This window comes from Lissotriton vulgaris, chromosome 6 (genome assembly GCF_964263255.1).
Source record: "Lissotriton vulgaris chromosome 6, aLisVul1.2, whole genome shotgun sequence".
In the NCBI taxonomy this organism is placed as follows: domain Eukaryota; kingdom Metazoa; phylum Chordata; class Amphibia; order Caudata; family Salamandridae; genus Lissotriton; species Lissotriton vulgaris.
Window position 1 is genome coordinate 1003350002 of NC_141694.1, and position 27877 is coordinate 1003377878.

At 49.8% G+C, this 27877-nt stretch overlaps 1 protein-coding gene across 18 annotated transcripts in view; it reads right to left on the reverse strand.

The window, feature by feature from the left end:
- AFDN (afadin, adherens junction formation factor) overlaps window positions 1-27877 on the reverse strand; it is a 2152715-nt gene that overhangs the window by 261180 nt on the left and 1863658 nt on the right. For 9 of the 18 annotated variants that reach the window (XM_086927053.1, XM_086927051.1, XM_086927047.1 and 6 more), the window contains one exon: window positions 4073-4108. The exons of the other annotated variants lie outside the window; for them this stretch is intronic. In XM_086927053.1, coding sequence (XP_086783179.1) covers window positions 4073-4108 — 36 coding nt within the window. The remainder of the gene's footprint in view (window positions 1-4072; window positions 4109-27877) is intronic. 18 annotated transcript variants of the gene reach the window in all.

Genomic DNA, 27877 nt, shown 5'->3' on the forward strand with positions numbered 1-27877 from the left:
GCCCAGCAGCCCCAAGGTCATCCTGACTGAAACCCAGGACAAGGGCTGAACGATCGTAGTCATAGCCTGAATGTCCTGGACCCGCTGCTCGGGCGGATAAACCCGAAACTGCGCAGTGTCCAGAACTGCTCCGATAAAGAAGAGCTTCTGAGAGGGAATTAGCTGTGACTTCGGCATGTTGATGGAGACCCCAGCAAATGCACGAGATCGGCCGTAGTCTGGAGGTGAGCGACAACAGTCTGGGGCGAGCCCGCCTTCAACAACCAGTCGTCGAGATAGGGGAAGACAAACCCCTGATCGGAGCAGATGAGCTGCGACCACCGCCATCACTTTCGTGAACACCCGAGGGGTGCTGGTATGGCCAAAAGGCAGCACGTGAACTTAAAGTGCTCGTGGCCTACTGTGAACCGCAGGTTACGCCAGTGGGTTGGCAGGATGGGGATATAAAAATAAGCATCCTCAAAGTCAAATGCTACCGTCCTATCTTGTGGGTCTAGGGCAGACAAGACCTGAGCAAGTGTGAGCATCTTGAACTTCTCCTTCCGGAGGAAGCGATTGACGTTCCGAAGGTCTACGATGGGACGCAGGCCTTTGTCCTTCTTTGGAACCAAGACGTAGTGGGAGTAACAACAACAACCTGATTCTGGCGTCGGAATGCGCTCGATGGCCCCCTTGGCCAAGAGGCCCGCAACTTCCTGCTGTAGAAGTGCCAAGTGATCCCCCGACACTTGGCACTTTGGTGACATCTGCGTTGTCGCCAAAAAGGCGAGTGCCATCAAAGGGCATGTCCATCAGAGTGTTCTGGACATCCGCAGAAAAGCCAGTTGTCCTTAGCCAGGCATGGCATCGTAGCGCCACTGTCGTGGAAATCGCTCTGCCCAACGAGTCGGCGGTATCAAGGCCACAACGAATTGTGAATTTGGCTGCCTCTCTCCCCTCAGCAATTGCTTGTGAAAGCACCATCCGGGTCTTCTCCGTACACTGGGGCTGCACCTGCGCAACCGTATCCCACACAGAGTGGGAATAACGGCCAAAGAGGCATGCCGTGTTCACAGAGAGCAGCCCTGAACTGGCGGAAGTGAACATTTTCTTCCCAAACTGCTCCAGTTTCTTGGATTCCCTGTCCGGTGGTGCGGAAGGGAATGCGCTTGGAGACGCAGAACCTTGGACGACCAAGTTCTCAAGAGAAGGGTGTTGGGAGAGGGAAATGGGGTCACCCGGGGCAGGGCTATGGCGTTGGGCCATGTTCCTATCCACAGGAGCCCCAGTGTTGGGCCTGGACCAGGTGCCCAAAAGGACATCTAAAAGTGCATCGTTGAACGGCAGCAGCGGCTCCGTAGAGAAAGACGCCGGCCGAAGCACTTTCTGTCAGGAGGTTAGTCCTGATGGCCACCCTAGGGAGCCTGAGGTGGGGAGCCTCGGCTGCCTTACGCAACACCACAGAATATTTACCACCCTACTCCGTAGCCACAGTAGAAGGAGACCGTGTGCCAGGTTCTGGAGTAAAATCCAGCTCACCTGCGTCCCCCAAATCCTCATCCCAGTCCGGGTCTAACTCACATAGGGTGGGAGGGTCTTCAGAGCCTTCCCAGTTCTCCCCGTCCTCTCCAACCTGCCAGGCAGGCGGAAAGGAGGGAGGAGGATGGAGAAAGGGATAGAAATTCCACATCGGTGTCGGAATCGGCATAGATCGACACCGGTCTGGTACCGTCTCCATGTCGGGGTGGAAGCCAGGGATGCTGTCGGCCAGGGGGTGGCTGACACCGGAGGCAGGAAAGTAGATGTCGGTGGAGGTCGTATGAGGCCACCCGACATCGGCTGGGATCCAGGCATGGATCCATGGGGGTCTCGCGGCGTCGAGACCGGAGACTTCGATGACGTCGGGCCGGAGCCGGCGATGAAGAGGAGCGAGGACCCCCAGTCGGACCCGCGAGGCCCGAAGTTGTGTCGGCGGCGCCCGACGGGCCAAAAAGGCAGGCCATGGCGGACAGAAAATTCTGTAGCTGGGCCGGAGTCGCCGAAGGACCTGGGAAGAGTGGGTAGGCCGTCGGCAACTGCGCAGGCTCCGCCGGAGACGTGGGATGGCACCGTCCGCACCCTCAGCCATGTCGCACGTCAGTCTAGGGGAAGGCGAAGAGCGACAACGCTTCTTCAGCTTCTTGTGCTTCGCCTTACCTGACTCCGAGTGCGAAGACTTAGTCGAACAATGGTGGTGGTGGCTCTCCGACCGGTCCCTCGACCTCACATGGGACCGGGACCTTGAACGGCACGGAGCCGACCCTTTCGAGACCGCTCCCACAAAGTTTTCGGAGCCATGGCCCAGCATTCGGGGCACGATTCGGAGTCGTGGTCGCGCCCCAGGCAGTAGAGACACTCACGGTGCGGGTCCGCCACCGACATCGTGCGGGGACAAGCCGCGCAAGAGTTAAAACCGGGCATCCCTATACACCAGGAGTCAAAGACTCAAAAAACACCGACAAAATGGCCCAAAATAACTCAGTCAAAAATTGACTGGGGGTACCGCTCTCTCCGGATCTGCGCTTGCTGGCGTGGAAAAAGAAAGAACTGACGTCAGCGTTCATGGGCGCGTCTCAGTAGCTCCAGCAACGTCATCTCGGCGACTACGGCGCCAGCGACCTACGCAGAGCCGCACAACAATGCCTACCGACGCACAGGGGTACTGCTGACGAAAACCTTTCGGATCCAGTCTGACGCCTGAGGGTAACTCTAAGGTAAGGAATCTATCACTGATGTGTTTCTTTCAGATATGCTTTTTCACGTTTTTGGTAAGCCATTTCTTTTTACTAACCCTGACAATGTAACTAAATCTGACAAGAACTGCGTGAATTGTGATTTAATGGAATCTAAGCATTCTCAATGAGACCTTAGTGAACCTAATAAAGTGGTAAATAAATAATATATTTCCATACAGACTACTGTTGGTATTAAAATCTATTTGCTATATACCTCTAGTCAATGGGAGAGGTTTTTTTCGATGAGTTTTATAACAGGCTCTATCTGTACTTAGCTATGATTTTCGTTAGGACTTTTTGGAATGGGCAGTCTCCTTGCTTGTCCATGAAATGATGTCTATAACCAAACGTTATACATTTTATTTTCTTTAGCAAATGTTATGTAAAGTTTACTAAAAGTATTTCCTCCCACTCTTGAAAATGTGCTCTACTTTTTCCTTTTGAAAACGCATTGTTCAAAGGAGCAAAACTTTGGATTTTTAAACATCTCTCTTAAATACTTTTTACCCTGTTGATTACAATGTAATATGCATTTTTTAAATTAGTTTTATCTTTGTGAAGTGAAATGGCTAATTTTTTTATGATTAAGTTTCTTAAATGAATAAAGTAGTCTGACTGACTATAAAGAAGATGAAAGCAGTTAACATATAAATCAAACACCGCCACACGAGATATTATGAATCCGATTAAAAATAAATAAAACAAGACAAACTGCCTCTCCTCATAAAAAATATCGTTTTTAAATAAGAAGTATAAGACATACCCATACTCTGCAGTCACAAAGTCAGTGATGTTTGGCAAGTGAAAAAAAACAGCGATGTCCCTATATAAGCTTTAATATGACATGTCATAGTATTATATAACAGTTCACAGTTTAACAAAACTAAATAATATAAAAAATATGTTTGAGACAGTGAGAAATCAAAGAAATGTAGGACACAATCTGATATGAAAATAAGCCTTGATATAAAACATAAATCAGTAGCAGCACTGAACTTCGGCAAATCCTAATCTGAGATCAGTAACATTCAGAAAGGTCAACACATTGTATATGTGCCACCAAAGCGAGCATCAGTCAACACATTGTAGAAAAAAATAAAAAACAAATGTTCAACCTTCCCCAAAAGGAGATGGCGGGACTGTTATTCTGATCACGTAATACCCAGGCAAAGCATGCGTGAAAGTGTTGTGTTTGGCAGAAAAGGAATAAACTCTAAGCATGGAGAGAAGGGACAGCCCATACTGCATCTACGTCACAACAAAACAAATTAAGGAGGAGTAATAGAAAAACACTGAGAGGAAGAAAAGGAGGAACATACCAAATCTAGAACAGATATTGCAGGCATAGCGGTCTGCTGCGGGTGGCAAAAAGGAGGGGAAAAAGAAATATGCAGAGTGAGAAAAGCATCTCTCCTTCATTAAAGACTACAGCCACTTTCAAAGAATGAAATCAAAAGAAATAAAAAAAAATCAACAAGAAACCAATTCTATCTGCACGATCATTAAAACGAGTTACAATACTGCTACAGAGGCGAAATAAACCTCTATGCAGACTAGCAGTCAGGTTACATCCAATCATTTCAGTGTTATGTCATCTCTTCCAATGAAACGACCAGATGTCAATGGGCAAACATACAATGCTGACTGAAAACAATAAAACTTTTCGGATTAAGTATGTTTCTTGATATAGACCACATCTTTGGACTACCAAGAATGCAACAGAGCTGAAAGTATACTACTTTACAGCCAAAAAACGCTCTCTCTTTTCTAGGCCACATCCAGGTGTGTAGAATACTAAAATGCTTCCCCTTAAAAAAATCCATATAGGAAGCTTTTATATTGCATTAGCTGTATCAGTATAGGTTGTAGAAATATTTTGTTAGTGCAGTATCCCTAAGCAGCCCCTCTCCTCTCATCCCTCAATTCTCCATATTTTTATGTTGTGAATATAACAATTACCTGCAGGGAAAAATGCATTACTCACCTTTTATGAAATGCTTCAATAAAATCATACAGTGTACGGATGGATTTGTCTGGATGTACTATTCTCTTACACATACTTTGCTACCAATGAGAAACACCATTGCCCAGGGCCTTCTTGATATCAGGAAATACATAAAATAACAAAGTTCGGTTAAGTGTCCTTAGACAGAATTAGGGCAGTGCTAACTCAATTTTTCAAAAACTGATAAGCACTCCAAGGAAAAACACTATTACAAGGAAATACGTTTCTTAAATAATTAAACTCTTAGATTGTTGCCCCAGAAACAGAATACCCGAGTAGTGACCAAGATAAAAAAGAGGGTTTCTGCAGGATGATATTAACTTAGCACTAATTACTAGGCCTGGGCAGTAAATTCCGTTCCGTTCGCAAATTTGGGTAATTTCTCATTCCGTGGAGAACGCGGAATTGCCAAAAATTCAACAATTCACGGTTTTGCGGAATTTTTTGCTTGTTCTGGCTTTCAAAATATGTGTTCGCAAGATATTTCCCCACGAGCACGCATACAGCGTTCGCGAACAGGAAAAAAATATCGCCAACAGGTAGAACAAGCACAACTTTTCATTTGATAGAGAATCAAATTTGAATACATTCTAAAAATAAGTAACAGAATATCTTCAAGCAGCTGCAAGAACTAGATACTTCAGTCAGGGCCTAGAACATCAACTGTGGGAGGGTCACACAACAGTAGTGGGCTATCAGAACTAAGTGCAGTTCTAAATCATACACAGAACCTTCTTCAGAAACTACAATAGGGATCTCTGCAGAGCCTTATGATGGAGAGGGTAAGATCATCAATGCATTCACGAGGTATACCCAAAGGGTTTGATATGATCAAGGCACACAAGTACATAGACAGGACATCAGGGGATAGGAAAGGTCAGCAATTAAGTGTTAAAAATAAACAGCTATCATATTTAAGCACTACAGAAATTAGAGTGCTACAGAACATTGGGAAGGCTGGTATTAGTAAGGCACAAAACAAAACGAGAACTGTAGCTCAAAAGAACAAGTTACTTTCTTTCGGTAATGCTTTTTCTGGTGGATACAGTATCTGCCTGTGGATTCCTCACCTTGTGAATATCCCCTGCGCCAGCAAAATTCGGAAACTTTTGTAGCTCTCCACGCCGACAAGGACTTAGACGACGTCACAAAGGCACGTCTCCGCGCTCGCGACCTCGCTGACGTCACTGGATCCATAATGTTATGTTATGTTATGTTATAAAATCTTATAAAGCGCACAGATGCCCTAGCGAAGGGGCGTCCCGGCGCTGAATCTTATAGAAAGAAACAAAAACTGGGATCAACAAAGTAGGCAACAGAAAAGAAGTTATTTCAAAGGAAATAAGTATGTTTTAATGGCTTTCCTGAATTCACACAGACCTTACAGTTGCGGAATGTGGACTGGTAGAGCATTCCAAAGTTTTGCTGCTAGAACGCGGAAGGAGCGTCCGCCAGCTCTACTTCGATTGAACCGGGGTACTTCGACCAGGTTTTGACCAGCCAAGCGTAGAGCCCGCGAGGGAACATACATGTTCAGCAGTGTACCAAGCCTTAAGATTTTAAACGAGATGCATAAGGTCTTAAACTGTATCCGCTGAACTACCGGAAGCCAGTGAAGTTTCCGGATCGTGGCAGAAGTTGGGCTAAATCGGGGCAGGCCTACTAAGGCCCTATCAGCTGCATTTTGAATGCGTTGCATTCGGGCAATTTCCACCTGGTTGGCACCTAGTAGCAATGAGCCTGCGTAGTACAGTCTGGTCAACACCGTAGACTGGACAATCAGCTGCCTAGTGGCTGGATCGAAGAATTTCAGGACAGGTTTCAAGCTGCGTAGTATGCCGAAACATGTTGCAGCGACTCTTTTCGTTTGGGTACAGAAGCTGAGGGCTGAGTCTAACCAGGCTCCCAGATTTATCACTTCCATCTTAGGTGTGGGGGCTTTCCCCAAAGTAGATGGCCACCAATGATCTACCCATAAATGGGTATTCCTTCCAACCAGTAGCACCTCTGTCTTAGCGGCATTTAATTGTAGACAGTTAGCTGTCATCCATTCTGCCACACCGGCCAGACCGGCTTTGAACCTAACATGATCCATGGTAGTACCTTCCGTAAGGGCGACAACTAGCTGCGTATCGTCAGCATACGAGACGATGTTAAGGTTCCACTTTTTGGCGACCGCAGCTAGTGATTGAACGTAAAGGTTGAACAAGGTGGGGCTCAGTGCCGATCCCTGAGGAACACCCTGCTCAATAGCATGTGCCCTAGAACGGAAAGGAGGGGTAGAGACACGAAATGATCTCTCGGTCAAAAAGGATCTAAACCAGGCAAGAGCCTTATCCGTGATCCCTGCCTCCTCGAGCCGGTGGAGCAAGATCTGATGGGAGACGGTGTCAAAGGTGGCACTCAGATCCAGTAGGACTAGTGCCGCCATTTGCCCGTGATCAAGAGTGGAACGAAGGTGCTCCTTCATAGCCATAGTCTCTGTGCTATGACCGGCGCGAAAACCGTGCTGAGTATCATCCAGTGTGTTGTTGGCATTCAATACGTTGGTAAGGATTGAATTAGCATGGAACTCAGCAATCTTCGCAGCTCAGGGAAGCAGGGAAATAGGTCTGAAGTTTTCAGGCTTCAGGGGATCTAAGGTTGGTTTCTTTAATATGGGAGAAACCCATGCCTGTTTCCATTTAGCTGGGACGATAGCGGATGAAAATGAGGCATTAATAAGCTTGTATAGCGGAGCAGAACAGCACAGAGAGGAATCTCTAAACTGGGCAGGTTCGAGGGGATCAGCCGGGAAGCCGGATTTAATACGCCTAGTTAGTTTATCAAACTCCTCTCAAGTGATTTCGGGAATGACCGACAATTGGGAGGCAAAGCTGAGTCTCGTGAAAGGGATGGGACCAGGCACAATCGCAGGGGCGAATGATTGATATATGTCCCGGATTTTCTCCACAAAAAAGGAGGCCAATTCTTCGCATTGAGCAGCAGAGGTGGGAATAATTCTGGCAGATTTTTTGGTGCTAAGCTCTTTAAGAATCTTAAAGATCACTTTAGCAGGATTAGTGCTCACTTTTATTTCGGAGGCATAATACTCCGCCCGAGTTCTGCAAATGGCTCTGTGATACACTTTAAGCTCTTTTAAATAGCAGACTTTTTTCTCGGAGGGATATTTTTTCATCCAATCACGCTCAAGCCTTTTACAGGTCTTCTTCAGGACCGCCAAGGTGTCATTGTACCAGGGCTTGGCGTCCTGAGTACGTCCTTTAAACCAAGTGGCTGGTATGAGTGTATCTAGTGCCCGTGTGATCCATGCACAAAAGGAGTCATATTCTGTTTCAACCTCATTAAGAGGACCCAAAGGGTCGGATCCCAGTAATGCGTGGAAGTCCTCTAAACGGAGCTTACGCCAAGGTCTTTTAAGGGTAGCTCTTTGGATTTTACAAGGAGTAGAGGAAGGAATACAGAAAGTCATATCCACTAGAAAATGGTCCGACCAGGCTATTGGTGTAGGAATGGCAGTGCTGGACAACTCGATGTTCGTAAAAATCGCATCCAGCACATGGCCTCTTATATGAGTAGGACTTTTTACTATTTGAATAAGCTGAAAGGCAGCTAAATCAGCAGTCAGGGTGCGAACCGTTGGATCATGCTCCAGCTCGAAGAGGAGATTAAGATCGCCCACAACACTGAAATTAGCTGACCCTACAGCGAACGCTTCTACAATCTCCAAAAGAGTAGTATTAAATCCACACACAGATCCAGGGGTCTATAGATTAATAGCCCCGAAAAGGTAAAATGAGTGTTAATAGCAATGCTAAAATGTGCGCATTCCCCACCTTCCATATTGACTTTCTCAAAGAGGCAGGAATAAACAGATCTCGTGATCACGGCAATACCGCCTCCTCTGGCAGCTCTATTTAGCAGAGAAATGGAATAGTCAGGGGGTAGCGCTAAATTCGGAATAGTCTATTGGTTTTCCCTCATCCACGTTTCAGTTAAGAAGAAGATATCAGGAGATTCATCAACTATAAGATCGAATATTTCCGCATGATGTTTAGATAGCGACCGCACATTCAGCTGTAACACCTTTACCTGTTGTTGCAAGGGAAGATTGGAAAAAGCTCCTATAGTGGTAGGAGTGGGGAGAGCAAACTGGCCGCACATGCAAGTTAGCGGACGACTCGTAGGATGAAGAGGGGCTAAATATCCTTGAGGATTAGAGGGACGCAGATTCAACAGATCCTCTCGAGAATAGAACCCCCTAATCGGCAAGTTTTGGCCAGCGTCTCTGGCAAGAGGCAACGTACTGGCGCAGACGGGCTTGCCTTCGGCACGCCCGCCTGCTGTGCGGACGGAAGCTGGTGGCCATTATATGGGGCAGGAAGAGGCGGGAGGATGCTAACAACTAGTCCGCAACCCTCACAGTCCCCCCAAGATGGCGGCTTCCCCCTGTCTAATTCTGCGTCAGCGCCTAGTCGGCTGCGCGGGGATCAGGGGTCGGTATGCAGCAGAGAAAAGGTATGTCAGAACCTAAAGCGTGGTGCAAGTTAGAGTGCGCTTAGACAGTCCGCAATTTAAAAACACAGCAAATTACACACTTTAAAACAATCTGTCTCTGAGCCTAATCCCCCGGCTTCCGCCTCAGGGGAGTTTTGAACTAAGAGAGCCTCGTCGGGGTGATGACGTCAGTCCGCTCTTTTTTCCGTGCCCCATGGCACACGGACGGACCAACATACATAGGTACAGTATACACAGTACAGAATATACAAACCAACACATGTAGTGTGAAGTCAATGCAATAAGCAAAACCAATTAAACAATTCCATTGAAAGTTACAACCATAAAATAAACACTTTGTGGGTATAGAAGAGTGGACAACAGGGAGGCGGGTGGGTCAGTGAGGAATCTACAGGCAGATACTGTGTCCACCAGAAAAAGCATTACCGAAGGAAAGTAACTTGTTCTTCTGATGGATACATCTGCCAGTGGATTCCTCACCTTGTGAATAGAATCCCACAGCAGTCCCCACTCCAGGAGGAGGGTGTCCACTCCTCTATACCAATTAATCCCGATGGACAGAACGCGTAAAATGTCCATCCCTCCTCACTTCGGAATCTAAGCAGTAATGCTTCGCGAAGGTGTGGAGGGAGGCCCAAGTTGCCGCTTTACAAATATCCTCAACAGGAACACCTCTAGACAAAGCAGATGTAGAAGACTTTGCTCTGGTAGAATGAGCCCTCTGTAGGTTACTTACCAGCCAAAGAGTAACAAATCTTAATGCTCAAGACAATTCATCTGGAAAGTGTGCGCTTGTGCACCGCTCTGCCTTTTCTTCAGCCAGCAAAACCCTCGAACAGCTGGTCATCCACACGATAGTCTTTAGTTCTATCAAGGTAGAAGCTCACCGCCCTCTTTGGGTCCAAGCGGTGAAGCCGCTCCTCCTTCTTGGAAGGGTGAGGGGGAGGATAGAAGGAAGGAAGGGTAATGGACTGTCCAAGATGGAAGGGAGTTACCACCTTAGGTAGAAAAGCAGCCCAGGTCCTGAGTACCATCCTGTCAGCATGAATGGTCAAGAATGGGGGTTTAGAACTCAGAGCTTGAAGCTCACTTACCCTCCTTGCCGAGGTAATAGCAACTAGGAAGACAGTCTTAAAAGAAAACAGTCTCAAGGGACACTTGTGCAAGGGTTCAAAGGGAGAACCCATCAAATAGGTTAAGACAAGATTTAAGTTCCATTGAGGCACAATAAATGGAGTAGGCGGAAATTTGTTTGTAAGGCCCTTAATGAATCTTAACACAATAGGAGATTTAAACAAGGACAGCTGATCTGGCAAACAAAGGAATGCCGGCAAGGCCGATAAATAGCCCTTCACAGTACCACTGCAAAACCCCGCTGGGCTAAAGAAAGAGCAAACTGAAGGATATTGGATAAACGGGCCCTTAAGGGGTCAATGGACTTCTCTCCACACCATGAGACAAATTTGGACCACCTATAGGAATAAATAGATTTGGTGGAGTGTCGCCTGGCCGAAAGAATCACATCCACCACGTCAGGTGGGAGAGAAAAAAATATTCAGGTTGCCCTGTTCAATCTCCAGGCATGAAGGTGTAAGCTCTGGAGGTGGGGGTGTAGAACCTGCCCCGGCGACTGCGAGAGGAGGTCTGCCCTGAGAGTGAGACGGAGCGGATGGTACGAGGAGAGGTAGAGAAGATCCGTGTACCACACCCTTCTTGGCCAATCCGGGGCGATCAAAATGACTTGGGCCCAGTCTTGGCGAATCTTCCTCAGAACCTGAGGAATCAATGGTATGGGAGGAAACGCGTAAAGGAGTTGTGTGCCCCAACTCAACTGAAACGCGTCCCCTAGTGCCCCCTGCATCCGATACTGGAGACTGCAGAATAACGGGCAGTGAGAGTTCTCATGAGTGGCAAATAGGTCCATCCGAGGAGTTCCCCACATCCGGAAGACGTGACGAACCACCTCCGGAGGAAGCCTCCACTCGTGGTCGGCTGAGAACTGCCGACTGAGAACTCCGGCCAGATTTGCCATCAGGTAAATCTGATGGTCCTGAACCCAGGACCAGAGATGCAGAGCCTCTATCCAGAGACAATGTAACCCTACTCCCACTTGTTTGTTGACATACCACATCGCGGTCGTGTTGTCCGTCAGGACTTGATCCGACTGGCCGCGAAGGGAAGGGAGGAAGGCCTTGAGCGCCAAACCTATCTCCCGTAATTCCAGAAGGTTGATGTGAAGCAACCTTTCCTCTGGAGACCAAATGCCTTTGATCTCCAGATCCCCCAGATGAGCACCCCACCCTAGAGTGGATGCATCCGTTATCACTGTGGAAACCGATGTAGGGAGATGGAAGGGTTTTCCCTGAGACAGATTGCCCTCCACGCCCCACCAAGACAGAATCGCTGCAGCTTCTCTGGAGATCCTCACAGACTCCCTTAGATCTCCGTTGTGCTGATACCACTGCCTGCGGAGGCACCACTGGAGCGCCCTCATGTGCCAACGTGCATGGTTAACCAACAGAATGCAGGAAGCAAACAGACCGAGGAGAAGAAGGACCTTCAGGACTGGAATGACTGCTCCGTTGTAAAACAAAGGAATCATTTCCTGAATATTGTGAATCCTTTGAGGAGGAGGGAATGCTCGACAGACAGTAGTGTCCAGTACCGCCCCTATAAACAGGTTGCGCTGTAAGGGCACCAGGTGAGACTTGGGCACGTTAATCGAAAAACCCAATTTGTCAACAGCTGGGTTGTCACTTGCAGATGATGACACACCTTCTCTGGCGATTCTGCCTTGATCAACCAGTCGTCCAGATAGGTGAAAATAGGAATCCACGATCTCCTGGGATGGGCTGCCACAACCGCCATCACCTTGGTGAAGACTCGAGGTGCAGTAGTAAGTCCAAACGGGAGAACCGCAAACTGATAATGTTGCGATCCCACCGTGAAACTGAGATACTTCCTGTGCAACCTCAGGATCGGAATATGAAAATATGCATCCTGCAAGTCGATTGACACCATCCAGCCCTCTTGCTGTAGCGCATGAAGAACCTGCGGTAGGGTGAGCGTCTTGAACTTTTCTTGCTTCAGAAAAAAATTCAAGACCCTGAGATCCAGGATTGGAAGTAACCTGCCATCCTTCTTGGGTATCAGGAAATACCTGGAGTAGCATCCCTGACCACTTTCCTGCTCTGGAACCACCTCTATCGCACCTTTTTTTAGTAAGGTTAGAACTTCCTCCTGCAGGAGAAGAAGATGGTCCTCCAAGCAAGCCCCTTGGCAGGAAGGGTAATTTGGACGGAATTCCCGAAAGGGAAGAGCATACCCATTTTCTACAAGATTGAGAACCCAACCTTGTAGAAAATGAGTAAGCCGACCCCCCACAGGACCAACATGATCCAGAATGGGGGATCTAGGGCTGCTTTGCTGTGGTAAGAGGAGGGGAGGTAGAGGAAGAGGAGGAGGAGGGTTGTCAACCCCGTGGGCGACCTCTGTTCCTGCCCCTATATGACTTATATAGGGTGTTCTGCTGCTGTTGCTGCTGCTGAGGCTGTCTGTAAGTCCGAAAGGACGATCTCCCGAAGCCTCTGAACTTCCTATAAGAAGAACCCCTAGTCTGTGTCTGCAGACCCAGAGGCTTGGCTGTAGCCTTGCTTTCCTTAAACCTTTCCAAGGCTGCATCTGTCTTCTTCCCAAAAAGTTCAGAACCATCAAATGGGAGGTCTAAAAGAGTTGCCTGGAGATCCTGAGAGAATTCTGAAGACTTAAGCCAGGCACTCCTCCTAGATGCAACCAACGACCCCATTATCCTGGCTACAGAGTCCGCTGTATCAAAGCCAGTCTGGATCACCTGTTTTGCAGCTGGCTGAGTGTCAGACAAAACCTCATAAAAGTTCTTTCTGTCTTCCCCCGATAACTTTGGGGCTAGTTGTCTTGCAGAATCCATTAAAGCATGGATGTACCTGCCCAAAAGGCAAGTGGCATTGGTAGACTTGAGAGCCATAGAAGCTGATGAAAACACCTTTTTAGCAGCCTGATCCAGTCTTTTAGACTCTGTCACCTGGAGTCTGTGGAAAAGCTCTAGCCGATTTCCTTGAGCAGGCGGCTTGAATAACTAAACTCTCAGGTGCAGGATGTGAGGTTAAAAACTCCGGATCACCTGGAGCCGTCCTATACCTTCTGGTAACTGACCTCAAAACCGCAGGAGCCGAAAAGGGTTTTTGCCAAACTTCCAAAATTGGCTCAGTAATGGCTTCATTAAATGGAAGCAAAGGTTCAACAACTGCAGAAGGAGAATGAAGCACCTCCGTCAGAATGTTAGATTTAAACTCTGTTGTCGGGAGTTGCAAATCCAAAAGATCAGCAGCCTTACGAATCATAGAGTGGAAAGGAACCACATCTTTGGAGGGAACCTCTGAAGGAGGAGAAAGTTGCCATTCTGGTGATAGTTCCAAACCACTTGCCTCTCTCAGGTCCTCAAACAAGTCCTCTGACTCTTGAAGTTCTCCTGCCTCCATCTCATCCTCTCTATAATGCTGCTCCTCCAGCAATCTTTGTGCCTACTATCTGGACTTTATCTTCGGGGCCAACGGAGTCGCATACAGATCCAACGGAGTCGGAACCGGCGTCGAACCCGGATCCAGGGGCACGTTCGAAGCCGACCGGGGCTGAGCAGATGGCGCCGGAGCTGGGGGAATCGACGGAGTCATCGTCGGGAAATGCCACGATGGAGGCGCAGGCAGAAATGGCATGAAGGGAGCTGGAGCATACGTTTGAGTTACTCCCAAATTGAATGCCATGGGACCCGAAGGTGCACCAGAGGGGTACATTGCCATCGCAAAGACACCGTACATCGCATTAAGATAATGCGTCGGGTATTGCCCTGGATCAGGAAAAGGAGGGTACTCGCCTGGAATGCGCTCAGGCATAGGCATCACCAGACTCTGGCCTGACGGTGGATCCACTGGAGTCGATGGCCTTTCAGGTTCTGGTACCTCTTCTACCGGAGCCGGAGAGTGCTCTGAAGATGGAGAAGGATTCGGCACCGGTGAAGCCTCAGGAGAAGTTACTCTCACCGGGGAAGGAGAAGGAGATACATAGTCCTTTCGATGTCGATGTGCTTTCGAAACCTACGACTGAGCTTCCTCTTTATCCGAACGGCGTCGAGAACCATGCCTCTTCTTTTACTTATGTTTCTTGGATTTTGAAGCATGACCCAGCGCAGACTTTGACTCCGATCTTGACCTCGACAGGAAAAGAGTAAAAGAGAGAACAGGTTACAAACTGGAAAACACAAAGTAACAAGCTACGGAGAGCCCCAAAAACCGTTGGCGTCGGCGGCGCAGAAAAAAGGGAACTGACGTCATCACGCCGACGAGGCTCTCTTATGGATCCAGTGACGTCAGCGAGGTCACAAGCGGAGTCGTGCCTTTGTGACGTTGTCTGCGTCCTCGGAGTAGAGAGCTACAAAAGTTTACGAATGTTGCTGGCGTAGGGGATAATCACAAGGTGAGGAATCCACGGCAGATGTATCCATCAGAATCCTACATTCTCTGCAGGGAAAGCGGAATCTCTGGCATCAGTATGTAAGGCAACTCAGTCCAATACATTATTTTTAATCCCTTTGATGCTCATGACGAGCTCAGCTCGTCATGAGGTATACCTCTTGTGTGCTCATGACGAGCTGAGCTCGTCATAACCACACCCATTTACATTAGGGCCCAGCACAGGAGAAGGATACCATCAGCAGCAATGGTGTTAATGAAAGGAAGGAAGAGCATACAGACAAGGAAAAGGAAATGTGGTGGTTGACTTCCCATCCGAGATCAGGCATTGGTGGACCTAAGGTTACAGAACCATCCAACTAACTAAATGCTAGTGTCTGGAACAGGCATACAGTTGCCATCTAGGGACTGGCTGGGGATAGGCTTGCAAAAATAGACTGCAGTACGGAAAGTAACGAAAGTCTTATGGCTGATCTATTTTTGATATTGTCTAGCTTCATGCAGAGACCAGGAAATAATTCGAAAAAAAGTACAACAGACTGGTGGATATTTTGAAAAAATGTTGGTTAAGAGATTCAAAATGTTGAATCTTCACGACAAGGGTTGCATGGGATGATGGGACTTTGGTCAATTTATCGGCAAAATAGAGAATGGAGTGAATATTTGGGCGAATGTATCAGCAGGAAAATGGGGGGAACTAAAGACTAACAAAAGAACGAGTGTGATCAAATAGAAACACAACATAAAGATTAAATTTTTTAACATATATGGTATTCCAATAGTTTTAGAGAAAAACGATTGTAAGTAGTTTGTGAGCCAAAATATGGCCTGAGACAGATATGTGGAAGAGGCAAAGAAAGGTACAGAAAGAAAGTGACAAACCTCACGTGGAAGAAATCTGCAATCAATGCTTAACCAAAATCAGGTATTTATTTTCTCATTAAGAATTGTGTTCACTCTTTCACTGCCATCAAGTCAGCTATCCTCCCTAACATTTTTCCTGAACTTCATTTGCACAGTAACCCTGGCAGAGCAAAGACAAGCACTCTTAAATCAAAAACAATTGAGTCACTGAATATATATGCACCAATACATATTAGAAGATATCTTTCAGAGATGTACTGTGGGTAAAAGAGCTGCAACAGCAGTCTTTCTACACAATCTGTCAAAATGGAAGTTCTATGGAAAGGAAAACCATTGTTATACAGTACAAGGATGTAAACATAAGAACTAATAGGAAAAAACATGTAAATTCTGTTGACGTCAATAATGATTACAAACTAAATGTGATGGGAATATTTCTGGTACTTCAGCATTAACCCTCACATGAGAGCTGCAGTTACTGTAAGGGATGTTTCTTACAAGTTGTGAAAGGAAAAGGAGTAGGAAAATGTGCAATGATGAAAATTAAAAGAATATAAGGACTAGGGTCCAAATAGATAGTTAAGAATATTCTTAAATTCGGGAAACAAAGGGAGACACAACAAAATTATGAATGGGATGCAAAAATAACAGACTTGGAACATATCAAAATTCCCTATAAGGAAGATGATAGGGGAAGCATTGACTTCAAATAACCTCCTCTGCAAATTAACTTTTCAATCAAAATATTCTGGTATATTCCATTAAGATTGAAGAACAACTTACTTACCTTGGGTAACGATATATAGGTAAGAAACATTAGTTAGTTATTTTAGAAAACTGGCTCTATATATACTACACCAAAGTGAGGTAGTGTGTATAGAGTCCAGGTGACCCCAGAGGTAGGCAGAGGTTAAAGTTAGATAGAACCTTACTCTCCATTTGTGGTAGAGTGGTCAAGCAGTAAGGCAGTATCAGAGGACAGTGTTAAACATTTGATGTACACACTCAATCAGCAAATGAATTCACTCACTCAAGAACTGAACTCTAGCCAATTGAGTTTGTATAAAAATAAATACTGTTGTTTTATTTTTAGAACCAAGCAGACCTGGCACAGGTAAGCATTAAATACTTTTCAGTAGTAAGTTACTGAATAGAGAACAGTTTGAAAATGCAATAGAACGTGTCCTTTCTTTGATTTACAGGGGATGCAGTAGGTTGTAAGACTTAGCAAATACAATACATTGAAATGAATAGGGATTTTCAGTAAATTACAGGTAAGTTACTTTTTACAATACTTTTCTAACTCTGTGCTGGATGTACAAGTTACTTGCCTTCGGTAACGATGTACCTGGTAGAGACGATTCTAGCTGCAGATTCCTTAAGGTAGAATTATCCCCAGGCGTGAGACTGGATCCGGAAAACTTTTTTGCCACAGCATCCCTGCGCGCCGGGGGGGACAGCACCACGCGACTCCGCCCTGACATCGTCCGCGTACATGATGTCAGCGAGGATACATAAGTCCTACTCTGGCACGCCTACGTCAGTTTTTTTCTCTTTTCTGCGTGAAACGTTGATCCGGATTGTGTCCTGGCCTGTTTTCAGGCCTTCTTCCCTTTTTCACACTCTGGCGTTAGGGGAGCAGTGTGCGAATGCCTTCGGGCTTCAAGACGTGTACTCCCTGTGCACGTCCCATGTCGGGGACGGACCCTTACGCGATTTGCATGTGGTGTTCGGCCGAGCACCACGGCTCGAAGGATTGCGAAGCCTGTCAGCACCTTAAACCTAAGTCACGGTGGGAGCGCCGGATGAAATTGCTGTTGGCCCGCTTGTCCAGGTCAGTGTTGTCCCAGCGTCCGTCTCCTAACTTAGCAGGAAGGAGCCGCCGCTTCCGTCTGCGGCATCGTCGCTCGCCACGGCCTCAAGGGCGTTGTTCACCGGCTGGGAGGTCTTTCAGCTTGTCTCTGAGGCCTTGTCCTCCTTCAGCAGTGGGCGCCGGCTCCCCTAGGGACATGCGCCCCCGCCTGTCGCCTTCCTACTCGACGTTTCCTAGGGTTGAGGGAACTGGGGCCTAAATGATAGCCTCCGAAGTGGCTCTGCATGCTTCTTTGGCCCGTCTTCCACCCCCTGAGATGGCCGCGGATCCCTTGTCTAGCACGGGGACTTCTGCGGAGTTGCCGGCGGCTCTGGCGCCGAAAGTTTCGGCTTCAGGTCGTAGGAGGGTGGTGTCGTCGAGGTGTGGTTCTTCGGGGCTCCCCTCTTCGGCGCCTGGCATCTCTGCCTCACCGCAAATCCCTACAGGGCTCCCTGTGGTGTCGCAGGAGATCGCCAGGACTCCGGGCTTGCCCCAGAGTCCCCTTTGGTCCTCTGAGCAGCCAGCTGTACAAGTTACTTGCCTTCGGTAATGATGTACCTTGTTGGAGACGAATCTAGCTGCAGATTTCTTAAGGTAGAATTATCCCCAGGCGTGAGACTGGATCCGGAAAACTTTTTTGCCACAGCAGCCCTGCGCGCCGGGGGGACAGCACCACGTGACTCCGCCCTGACATCGTCCGAGTACATGACGTCAGCGAGGATACATAAGCCCCACCCCGGTGTGCCTATGTCAGTTTTCTTCGGAGAACTTTTCCGCGTCACAACGCGGAGCCATCACAAACCAAAACTGTGAGAATACGGGAACAGTGTGCGAAAAAATCAGTTAAACAGAAAGGGAAGTAAAGAATGGTGAGGAACAGCACCATCCAGAAGAGTGCCAGGCGCTTATGGCACCAAATGCCACGGAAGAAAAGAGCAGAGCACAGCTACTGCAAAGCAATACTGCAAACAAATACGACAGCTTCCCTGTGGCAGAAGCATGTGAAAAATTGCACAGCAGACAAAGAGGTCTGCAACCACAGCCCAGAACAGGGAAGGGCATAAAGCTAGAACGGAAGAGTAACGACAATTCACCCCCAGGCAACACCAGCAGGGAGAGACACCTCCTGAAAAGAGCTAAGAGCCGAGACCCAGCCAAGAGACCTCAATCCCAAGGACTGCAGAGAGGTCAGAAAGTGCAAGCAATGAAAGGAAGAAGGGCACAAGCAGACCCCACTCTGGAAGACTAGGGTGCAGGGGCGCAGAAGTACCCATTAAATCACCAAGCAATCACCAGAAAGGAAGGAATGGATCAAACAACAAGGCAAGCATCCCCCTAGGGAGGAAGTAAGCAAAGACACTCGCAGAAGACAACCACCTGGAGGCAGGCGAGTGCAGAAGACCAAACTAAGGGTCCTCGCAGAACGGGGAGGAAGGGCGGGTCGTGAAGGAATCTGCAGCTAGAATCGTCTCTACCAGATACATCGTTACCGAAGGTAAGTAACTCATACATCTGATAGAGACTACCAGCTGCAGATTCCTTAACGTAGAATAGATGCCCTGGCAACACCCAAAGGGGAGGAGGGTCTGCGAGAGGACCTCCCCAGATTGGAAGAACACAGGGCCCCAACAGGGGACGAGTCATAGGGACAGGGAGAATAAGCAGAAGAGAACCTCACCAGCTTGGAAGAACAAAGGGCCCCACAGGGAATGTGTTATAGGGACAGAAGGGGCGGCCCAGCCCCCACCAAGCAGAAAGAAGCGAGGACGAGGCGAAGGGAGGGCAGTAAACCCCAAGCTCATTCAAGGCACCAGGAACCCCCGCCAGAAGCCCCAGAGGAACATACAACAGCAGAGGAGTAACAAAGAGGAAGAAGAAGCACCCCAAGACTCCAGGAAGAGGAAGAAAAGGAGGCAAGGCCCTCTACCGGAACACACCCACAGTGAAGGGGAAAACTGAACCGGTCACCGCCTGAAATCAATGTACAAGGCAGAAACGACGCCTCAGTCAATAAGGCAGGTGTGAGAAGGAAGACGTAGTCTTGAAAGGTGCCAGCAAAACAAAGGCAGGAACACCAGGGCCCACGCCAAGGCCCCCAGTCTTAGCCCAACAGAGCAGGCAGGCGCAGCTGGCCGCAGACAAGCGCCACAAAACCAAACACTCAGACCACGTTGAGCTCAAAACCAGGGAAAGGCCAGGGAAATCCCGAACGACCCCTAGAAGGAGGCCGTCCCAGACAGAAACAAACCCACGTAAGAAGTGGGACCAGCCGGAAGATAAGAGGAGAAACAAGTAAGACGGACCACGCGGCCAACACAGGAAATTATCCCCCCTGGAACACCAGACAGGGGATCAGGCCGAAGCGGCAAACAGAAGGGTGTAACACCGCACCACAACGCCGTAGATGGCATACCAAGCCAGTCTATCGATGCATCAGATACCTAGAAAGACAGAACTGGAGCCGCGCAAGCAGCACCCAGGAAAAGGCCAAGAAACCGCACCAGCGGAATACAACGACACCAGGAAGGCAAGGAACCCTGCAAGGGGGAGTCCACACCCTCCCAGCAGAAGACAGAGCTATAAAATAGCTACAAGTGCCCCACTTAGGGTATGACACGTCCCAAAGAAGTATGAGAACCACTCTTAGGGAAAAAATCTTGCATCAGAGAACAAGAACATAAGACCTGTGGCAGAGACCACAGACGGCTTAATAACCAACCAGAAAGTACACACGCCAAAAAAGGGCTGAACCAGCAGCCAACCAAAGAGAGGGGCCAATCAAGGGACCCCGAGGGCACCGCAAACCTCACAGAAAGTTTAACGGTCACTCCAAACACCAGATTCCAGAAGCGGGTGGGATAACACCGACACTCAGGTCCCAGAGGATCAAGAGACCAGCCTACAGAGGAGGAGGAGGAGGACGGAGCCCCGCAAGGAGACTTTGAATGGCAGAGTCCGCATGAGTGTTAAACAGAAGGACCCCGTCAAAGGGCAGGTCAACCAGATGCTCCCTAATATTTTCAGGAAAGACAGCATCCCACAGCCAAGAATAGCGACGGAGAGCCACAGAAGTGGCCATAGCACGGCCGAGAGCATCGGCAACATCCAAGGCCACACAAAGAATAAACGCAGCCAACTCCCTACCATCCAACACATGGCCACGCAGGTCAGCACAGGCACCCTCATGGGAGACATGAGAAAGAAGGGACTACACAGAGTCCCACAGGCTGGAAGTAGCCCTAGCCAATACACACAGAGTGTTGAGCGCCCGCAAGGCAGCACTGGAAGAAGCGAAAACGTTACGCCCCCATGAATCCAGCAACCGGGCCTCCCGAGACGGAGTAAACAACACCACAGACAAGGACGGAAAAGCCGTCTGTAGAAGAGAACCTTGAGTAGAAGGGTGGAAGGAAAGGGAGACATAGTCGTGCGGAGCCGGACTGTGGCGATGCAGGAGTGGCTGAGGCACCGGATCACCCGTGGCAGGGCGCCCCCAAGAGAGAATTATGGAGCGGCGCTTCAAAAGGAAGCAACAGCTCCCGCCCACCAGAGCCCTAGTGGAGAACTTCCAAAAGGTTATCCATAGGAAATGGAGTGACAGGTTCACCCATCCGCAGAATACTAACTGCTATGGAAATAGCCCAAAGAAAGGCAACACTGGCCTCAGTAGGGCGTTGCGGAGGAGAAAGTATTTCTCTGTGGGAGACGGCTGCAGACTGAGCCGTCCGTCCCCGCACCCAGGGGGAAGCGGCACTTCCCGGAACAGTGGGGGATCCACAGATGAATGGGGAACCTGAGGGGCTCCAGGGGAAGGGGGAGAGACTGGTGGAAAAGCCAGCCGCGAGCCACGGAAAGAAGGGTTCGAGGATTTAGGCCGTGGGGACGGCAAGGAGCCCTCCCTGGAAGATGCCGGTGAAAAGCAAACAATGCGGCACTCTGTCTCCGGGGAGGAAGACACTTTCAGATGACAGACCTCAGGAGAGGAAGGAACCTCAGTGGATGACTCAAGAACCCGACGCCCACATGGTTCCGTGGAGTCCTCCACAGGCACCTGATTGACGTTAATGGACGTCAGAGTGGGAATTTGCAGCGCCGGGTTGACCTCTGCCACCACGTGCTCCCCAGGAGAATGGGGCGGGGCCGACGTCGGTACGGCGATGAAAGGGCGCCAGCTCGGCCTCAGACGGGGCAGCCGCCCGTGGCGAGGACCGAAAGGGACAAGGCAAAGCACCCCAGGTACCAGCATCCACCCGTGACTCCACTGGAGCAGGGAGGAAGGCTCCCGACACCGAAAAGGCGCCGGCTCGGCCTCTGGTGAGGCAGCCGGCTGCTCAGATGACCAAAGGGGACTCTGGGGCAAGCCCGGAGTCCTGGCGACCTCCTGCAACACCACAGGGAGCCCTGTAGGGATTTGCGGTGAGGCAGAGACGCTAGGCGCCGAAGAGTGGAGCCCCGTAGAACCACACCTCGACGACACCACCCTCCTACGACCTGAAGCCGAAACCTTCGGCGCCGGAGCCGCCGGCAACTCCGCAGAAGTCCCCGTGCTAGACAAGGGATCCGCGGCCGTCTCAGGAGGTGGAGGAAGGGCCAAAGAAGCATGCAGAGCCACTGCGGAGGCCATCATTTAGGCCCTAGTTGCCCCAACCCTGGGAAACGGCGGGTAGGAAGGCGACAGGCGGGTGCGCACGTCCCTAGGGGAGCCGGCGCCCACTGCTGAAGGAGGACAAGGCCTCAGAGACAAGCTGAAAGAACAACCAGCCGGTGAACAACGCCCTTGAGGCCGTGGCGAGGGACGATGCCGCAGACGGAAGCGGCGGCTCCTTCCTGCTAAGTTATGAGATGGACGCTGGGACAACACTGACCTGGACAAGCGGGCCAACAGCAATTTCATCCGGCGCTCCCGCCGTGACTTAGGTTTAAGGTGCTGACAGGCTTCGTAATCCGCCGAGCCGTGGTGTTCGCCCGAACACCACATGCAAATCGCGTGAGGGTCCGTCCCTGACATGGGACGTGCACAGGGAGTACACGTCTTGAAGCCCGAAGGCATTCGCACACTGCCCCACTAACGCCAGAGTGTGAAAAAGGGAAGAAGGCCTGAAAACAGGCCAGGACACAATCCGGATCCAAGTTTCACGTAGAAAAGAGAATAAAACTGACGTAGGCGTGCCAGAGTGGGACTTCTGTATCCTCGCTGATGTCATGTACGCGGACGACGTCAGGGGGGAGCCACGTTGTGCCATCCCCCCGGCGCCCAGGGATGCTGTGGCAATAAAGTTTTCCGGAACCAGTCTCACGCCTGGGGATAATTCTACGTTGAGGAATCTGCGGCTAGTAGTCTCTATCATATACCTAGATTAAGCACTGGGACATTTCCTGCAAACAGTTAAGTAAATACGTTTTGGTTATTTGTGCGATTTTGAAATAATATTTTTATTTTCAAAACTCCACACTTAAAAACTTTTTGGAAGAAAATTGTCAATGTTATCCTATGGAGGAAAAACAGGTTATCGGTTCACAGGTAAGTAATCGACTGTGGGAGTTAACGTTCTGGGGTTAGACTCAGGGGTCCCCCAGGGTCAGTGATGAACTGTTGTTGCACCCTCAGTGGCACTATCCAATGGGGGATAGGGGGCCTCCGGTTGGTGGCTGCTGGCAGGCAGGCCAATTGGTTGTGGGAGCAAAGCTCTTAGAGTCAAGGTCAGGGCCAATGGGGAAACAAAGTAGCACAAAAGGAGCACCCTCAACGGCACTGGGGCGGCCGGGTGCAGAGTGCTGTTTTGACGTCGGGTGCCCTGTTGTTATCTATGGAGAACCTCCGGTTTGCAAAAGCACTGCAGGCAGGGAGACGAAGGACTTCTGGATGGGACCACCACTTGGAGAGGTAAGTTGGGAAGTTAAGGGTTGGTTAGGCACCGTTGGTTTGGGCACACAAGGCTGTGGGGTGTCGGGTGCAGGGGTGACTTTTGGGGTCGGATCTTCTTACCAGCTCCTGGTCGCGGTTAGGGGGGCCTTCTGGATTTAGGCTGCAGGCTTCGGCTTGAGGCTTAAGGCAGGTCAGGGGTCGCTGATCTCGGGTCAGGATCGCAGGGGTGACCTCCTCAAGGTGTTGTTTTTCCACTCTAGCTCGGACCGGGTTCGGAGGGTACAGAGTGGGCTGGATTCACCGTCTCAGGCTTCTGCTAGAGATTGCAGTTGAACAAATCCGGTGTTCACGGGAGAAGCAGTCTTTGGAATTGAAGGCAGGCAGATCATCCGGGGTTGTCGAGGTTGCTGGCTGCAGAACACACCGGGATTTCGCAGGAGCAGGTTCAAAGGGAGACAGGCCTGTAGGGCTGGGGCCAAGTCAGTGGGTGTCTTCCTCTTGTTAGCTTGCTGCACGGCTGTTTTGTCATTCTTCTTCTTTTCTTATTGTCGTTGCTGGATCTGAGGAAGCAAGGTTCAGGGTGCCCCCTAAATACTATATTTAGGGGTGTTACTGGTAGGTAAAGGGCAGGGACAAAAGGGTCCCTTACCAGCGGTGGGTACACCCCTATCGTGCCACCCTCCAGTGGGAGGGGGGCAGGAGCCTGTCCTTTGTTAGTTGGGTCCCCCATCCTCAAGATGGAGGGGACTCAGTTGTGCTTCACCTCGCCTCCCCCACCTGAGGGGTGGAGTTGCAGGAGGTGGGCATACCTCTTTCCCTCAATGGTTTTTCCCACTGGCTCTCCTGCCCGAAGTGGGGGGTAGAACCAGTGGGAACCAATTGCTGAAAGCAGCAATTGCTCTGGTAGGCTCACAAAGGCGGTATGCCTTTAAAGCTTTCCCTTTTGTGAACCCTGCCCATCCAGGGGGAGCAGGCTTGGCACCTCGTCCCAGGATGTGCATTGTTTCAGGCCCCCGAGAGCAGCAGGCTCTTGACCCAGGGGTCCAGAAACATGTCTGTTGGTGGCAGCCTAAGCAGCCACTCAGTTGAGTCACTAGAAGTTGGTCGAGTTTCAGGGGGCATCTCTAAGATGCCCTCTCTTGTAAATTATTATTTTTTTTAAATATATTTTTATTATTGCGAAGATATAAAAAAGGCACAGAGCATACAGTCATCAACACCGCTGATATGTAACTGGTAAGAACATGCTGTCCTAAGGTCAATACACAGCCATATTTGGCCCACATCCCGGAGGCTGGGCGCCGTAGGAGTCAAGCATGTATAATAGAAGGGAAAATTGCATTTGTGCCCCAAGGATGTGAAACTTATCAGTGTCTTCGCCAGTTTTCTAATTTCGCACTCTTATACTACGTAACAGGTTAACAATAACTAATTACCCCATGAATGGCATCGCTAGTATGATCCGAACAAAGTAGGACATTTGTGTGAGGGCAAGCTCAGGCACAGTCATTATAATGCAGTATGGACCTATGGGAATCACAGCTATATACAGGCATGCATATTAAGGAATATCGGCGTGGCTACGAGGGACCCCTACACCGTCTCTAGACACCTCACACTAGCCCCCTCCCCATCACAGTCAGACTCCGAGGCAGCGGAAGAAAACAATTCAGCGCTGGTGGCATCCGAATCATCCTCCGCCAGCCCCTCCATGCACAATGTCCTCCAGGCGAGCAAATCATCCTGCAGCTTCCCATCTTTGCAAGTGTGTTGCATGTGTGTCTCCTCAGCTAAGGCCCATTCCCTTGCGTCCCTCAGCCAAGGGGAAATCTCAGGCGCCCTTTGACCCATCCAAATGATAGCCACTCGTCTCCTCGCCAGAACTAGTAAGAGTTGCAGGAATTTATAAGATAGCTTTTTTTTTTTTGGGCTTGGGCACCAGCGCTAGCAAACAGTGGAGTGGGTCTAAAAGAAGCTTAAGTTGCGTGGCTCGAACAATGTATACCACCACCCTCCGCCAAAATTCCTGAACTAGAGGACATTCCCACGCCAAATGCAGGAAACCCGCCTTCCGTACCCCACACCTAGGGCAATTGTGACGTCTATCTGCGATGGAGGGAGACAGGTGTCATATAGGTGCGATGGACAAAGTTAAAATGTATAAGTTTAAAACGTGCATTGCAGGAGACCTTGTGGGTCAATAGCCCGATCCGTTTCCGCTGGGCAGGTTCCAGTTCCACCCCTAGGTCCGCTTCCCAAGCCACCCAGGCCGGTGCCATCGGGGGGGTCGAGTCTCGGCGCAAGGCCGAGTAGAGAAGGGAGGTCAAGCGTTTACCTTTCCCACAGGATATAATGATGTCAAGAGTATTGGTGAGTGGAGGCGCCTCTGGGAATTGGGGCCACGTTGTCCTGGCCACATCTTGAAGACTTCCGTAGTGGAGATATTGCCCCTCGCCTAGCTCAAAGGACTCCATGGCACATTCAAATGACACGAAGGAGTCGTTCGGGTAGAGGTCCGCAAGAGTCTCGCAACCGCCAGAGCGCCACTCCCAAAAGGAAATATTTTCCTCCAGCCGGAGTATCGGGGCCAAGATCCAAATTGGGAGCTCCCTATGAAACGGTGCGCGCCGTAGCACCTTTTCGACAAACCGCTGCCAAATGCAGGCTGTGTGCCGCACCACATATGGTAGAGTGCTGTCGGCGCCGCGACCTTGCATCAAGGCCTGCTGCAGGGCCTTATCATTTGCCGTACCAGCCAGCAGTGCCAGTTCCCAATTCTCATCTTCGGCGAACCACCTGGCGGCCGGGAGAAGCTGTGCCGCATAATAATACAGGTCAAACCTCGGGGTCTAGAGGCCGCCTTCATCCCAACATCTCGTCACTGTGCGTAAAGGGACTCTGCTGCGCCCACCCGCCCAATTAGGGAGGTGAGGAGCGAGTTCAACGTGCGGAACACTCGGGGAGGTAACGGACATAGGGTGTTCTGCTAGACATATAGGACCCTAGGGAGAATCACCATTTTGGCATTTGCCAATCGCCCCATGAGAGAGAGAGGAAGTGTGTTCCAAAAGGTAACAGATTTGTGGAGGGCTGCGAGTATTCTGTCGACATTGTGAGTCAGTAGAGTCTCTTCAGATGTGGCCACCTGAATGCCCAGATACCGGAATGCCACTCGCTCGCAACAGAGGCCCAAATGGTGAAGATCCGTACCTGGGTCTGGGACAATGTTCGTCAGTGGGAAAACCAGAGATTTGTTAAGATTGATACGCAACCCAGAGGCTGCACCAAATCGGTCCAGGAGCCGCAACAAGGCGGGGAGGGCCTCAACGGGGGAGGTCAGATAGAAAAGCGCATCATCTGCGTAGAGGGAGACTACATTGGTAGTGTCACCCACCACTATCCCCCAGTTCTGCAGTTCAATGCGGGCGGAAACGGCAAGGGGCTAAATTGCAAGAGCCTGCCGGGTGCCTCTCTCCAATGACCACTCGTCTGAGCGGGCCGATCCCAAGCGCACCCTGGCTCGGGGCGCCCCATAGAACACCCGGATCCAATCGCGAAATCCAGGCCCGAACCCCATTTTCTGAAGCACCTGCAGTAGATATCCCCAGTGTACCGTATCAAAGGCTTTAGCCAAATCAACTGAGACCAACATGTGAGGACCCTCCCGTCCCCGCACCTCATGCAGTACGTGATTTAGGCGGCGCAAATTCATCGCCGTGTTACGACCCGGGATAAATCCGCACTGGTCGGGGTGGACCAGCCGAGTCATGAGTGGGGCAAGGCGAGTGGCCAATAATTTAGTAAGGATTTTTGCATCCGTATTAATCAACGTGATAGGACGATATGCCGCGGGATCAGTACTGTCACCGCCTGGCTTCAAAATCATGCATACCTCTCCCCGATTCATGGTGGGTGGAAGGGTGCCAGTGTGCAAAGCCTCATTGTAGACTTGCAAGAGGAGGGGGGCTAGGACATGCCCGAAGGAATGATAGAACTCAGCCGGATATCCATCCCCACCAGGGGTCTTAGCACGAGGGAGGGCGGCTATCGCCGCATTAATCTCACCCAGTGTCAGCTTTGTATCAAGTTCCTTTACCGCAGCCTCCCGCAGAGTCTGGAGGTATAGGCCCTCAAGGTACGAGTGATATATATCCTCCGAGATCAACGGGTCAGCCTCATATACAGTCTGTAGATGGCCCCGAAGAACCTCGAGGACATCAAACTCAGAGTGGACCATAATTCCATTGGAGTTTCGTAGGGCTACTATCCTTTCAGGTGCGAACTCACGACGAAGTATCCAGGCCAATAAGCGGCCAGATTTATCCCCTTCGCGGTCGAGACGTTGCCTGTACTGGCCCAGCGTAAATTTGTCAAGCCGGGTGAGTATGTCATGTATCGACACCAAGGCATCTTTCTCCGCCTGTTGATCTAATGCGTCCGGATCTGATCGAGATTGGGCGCGTTGAAGCGCAACTTAAGCATCCTGCAATTCAGACAACAATTGTTTCCTGACCC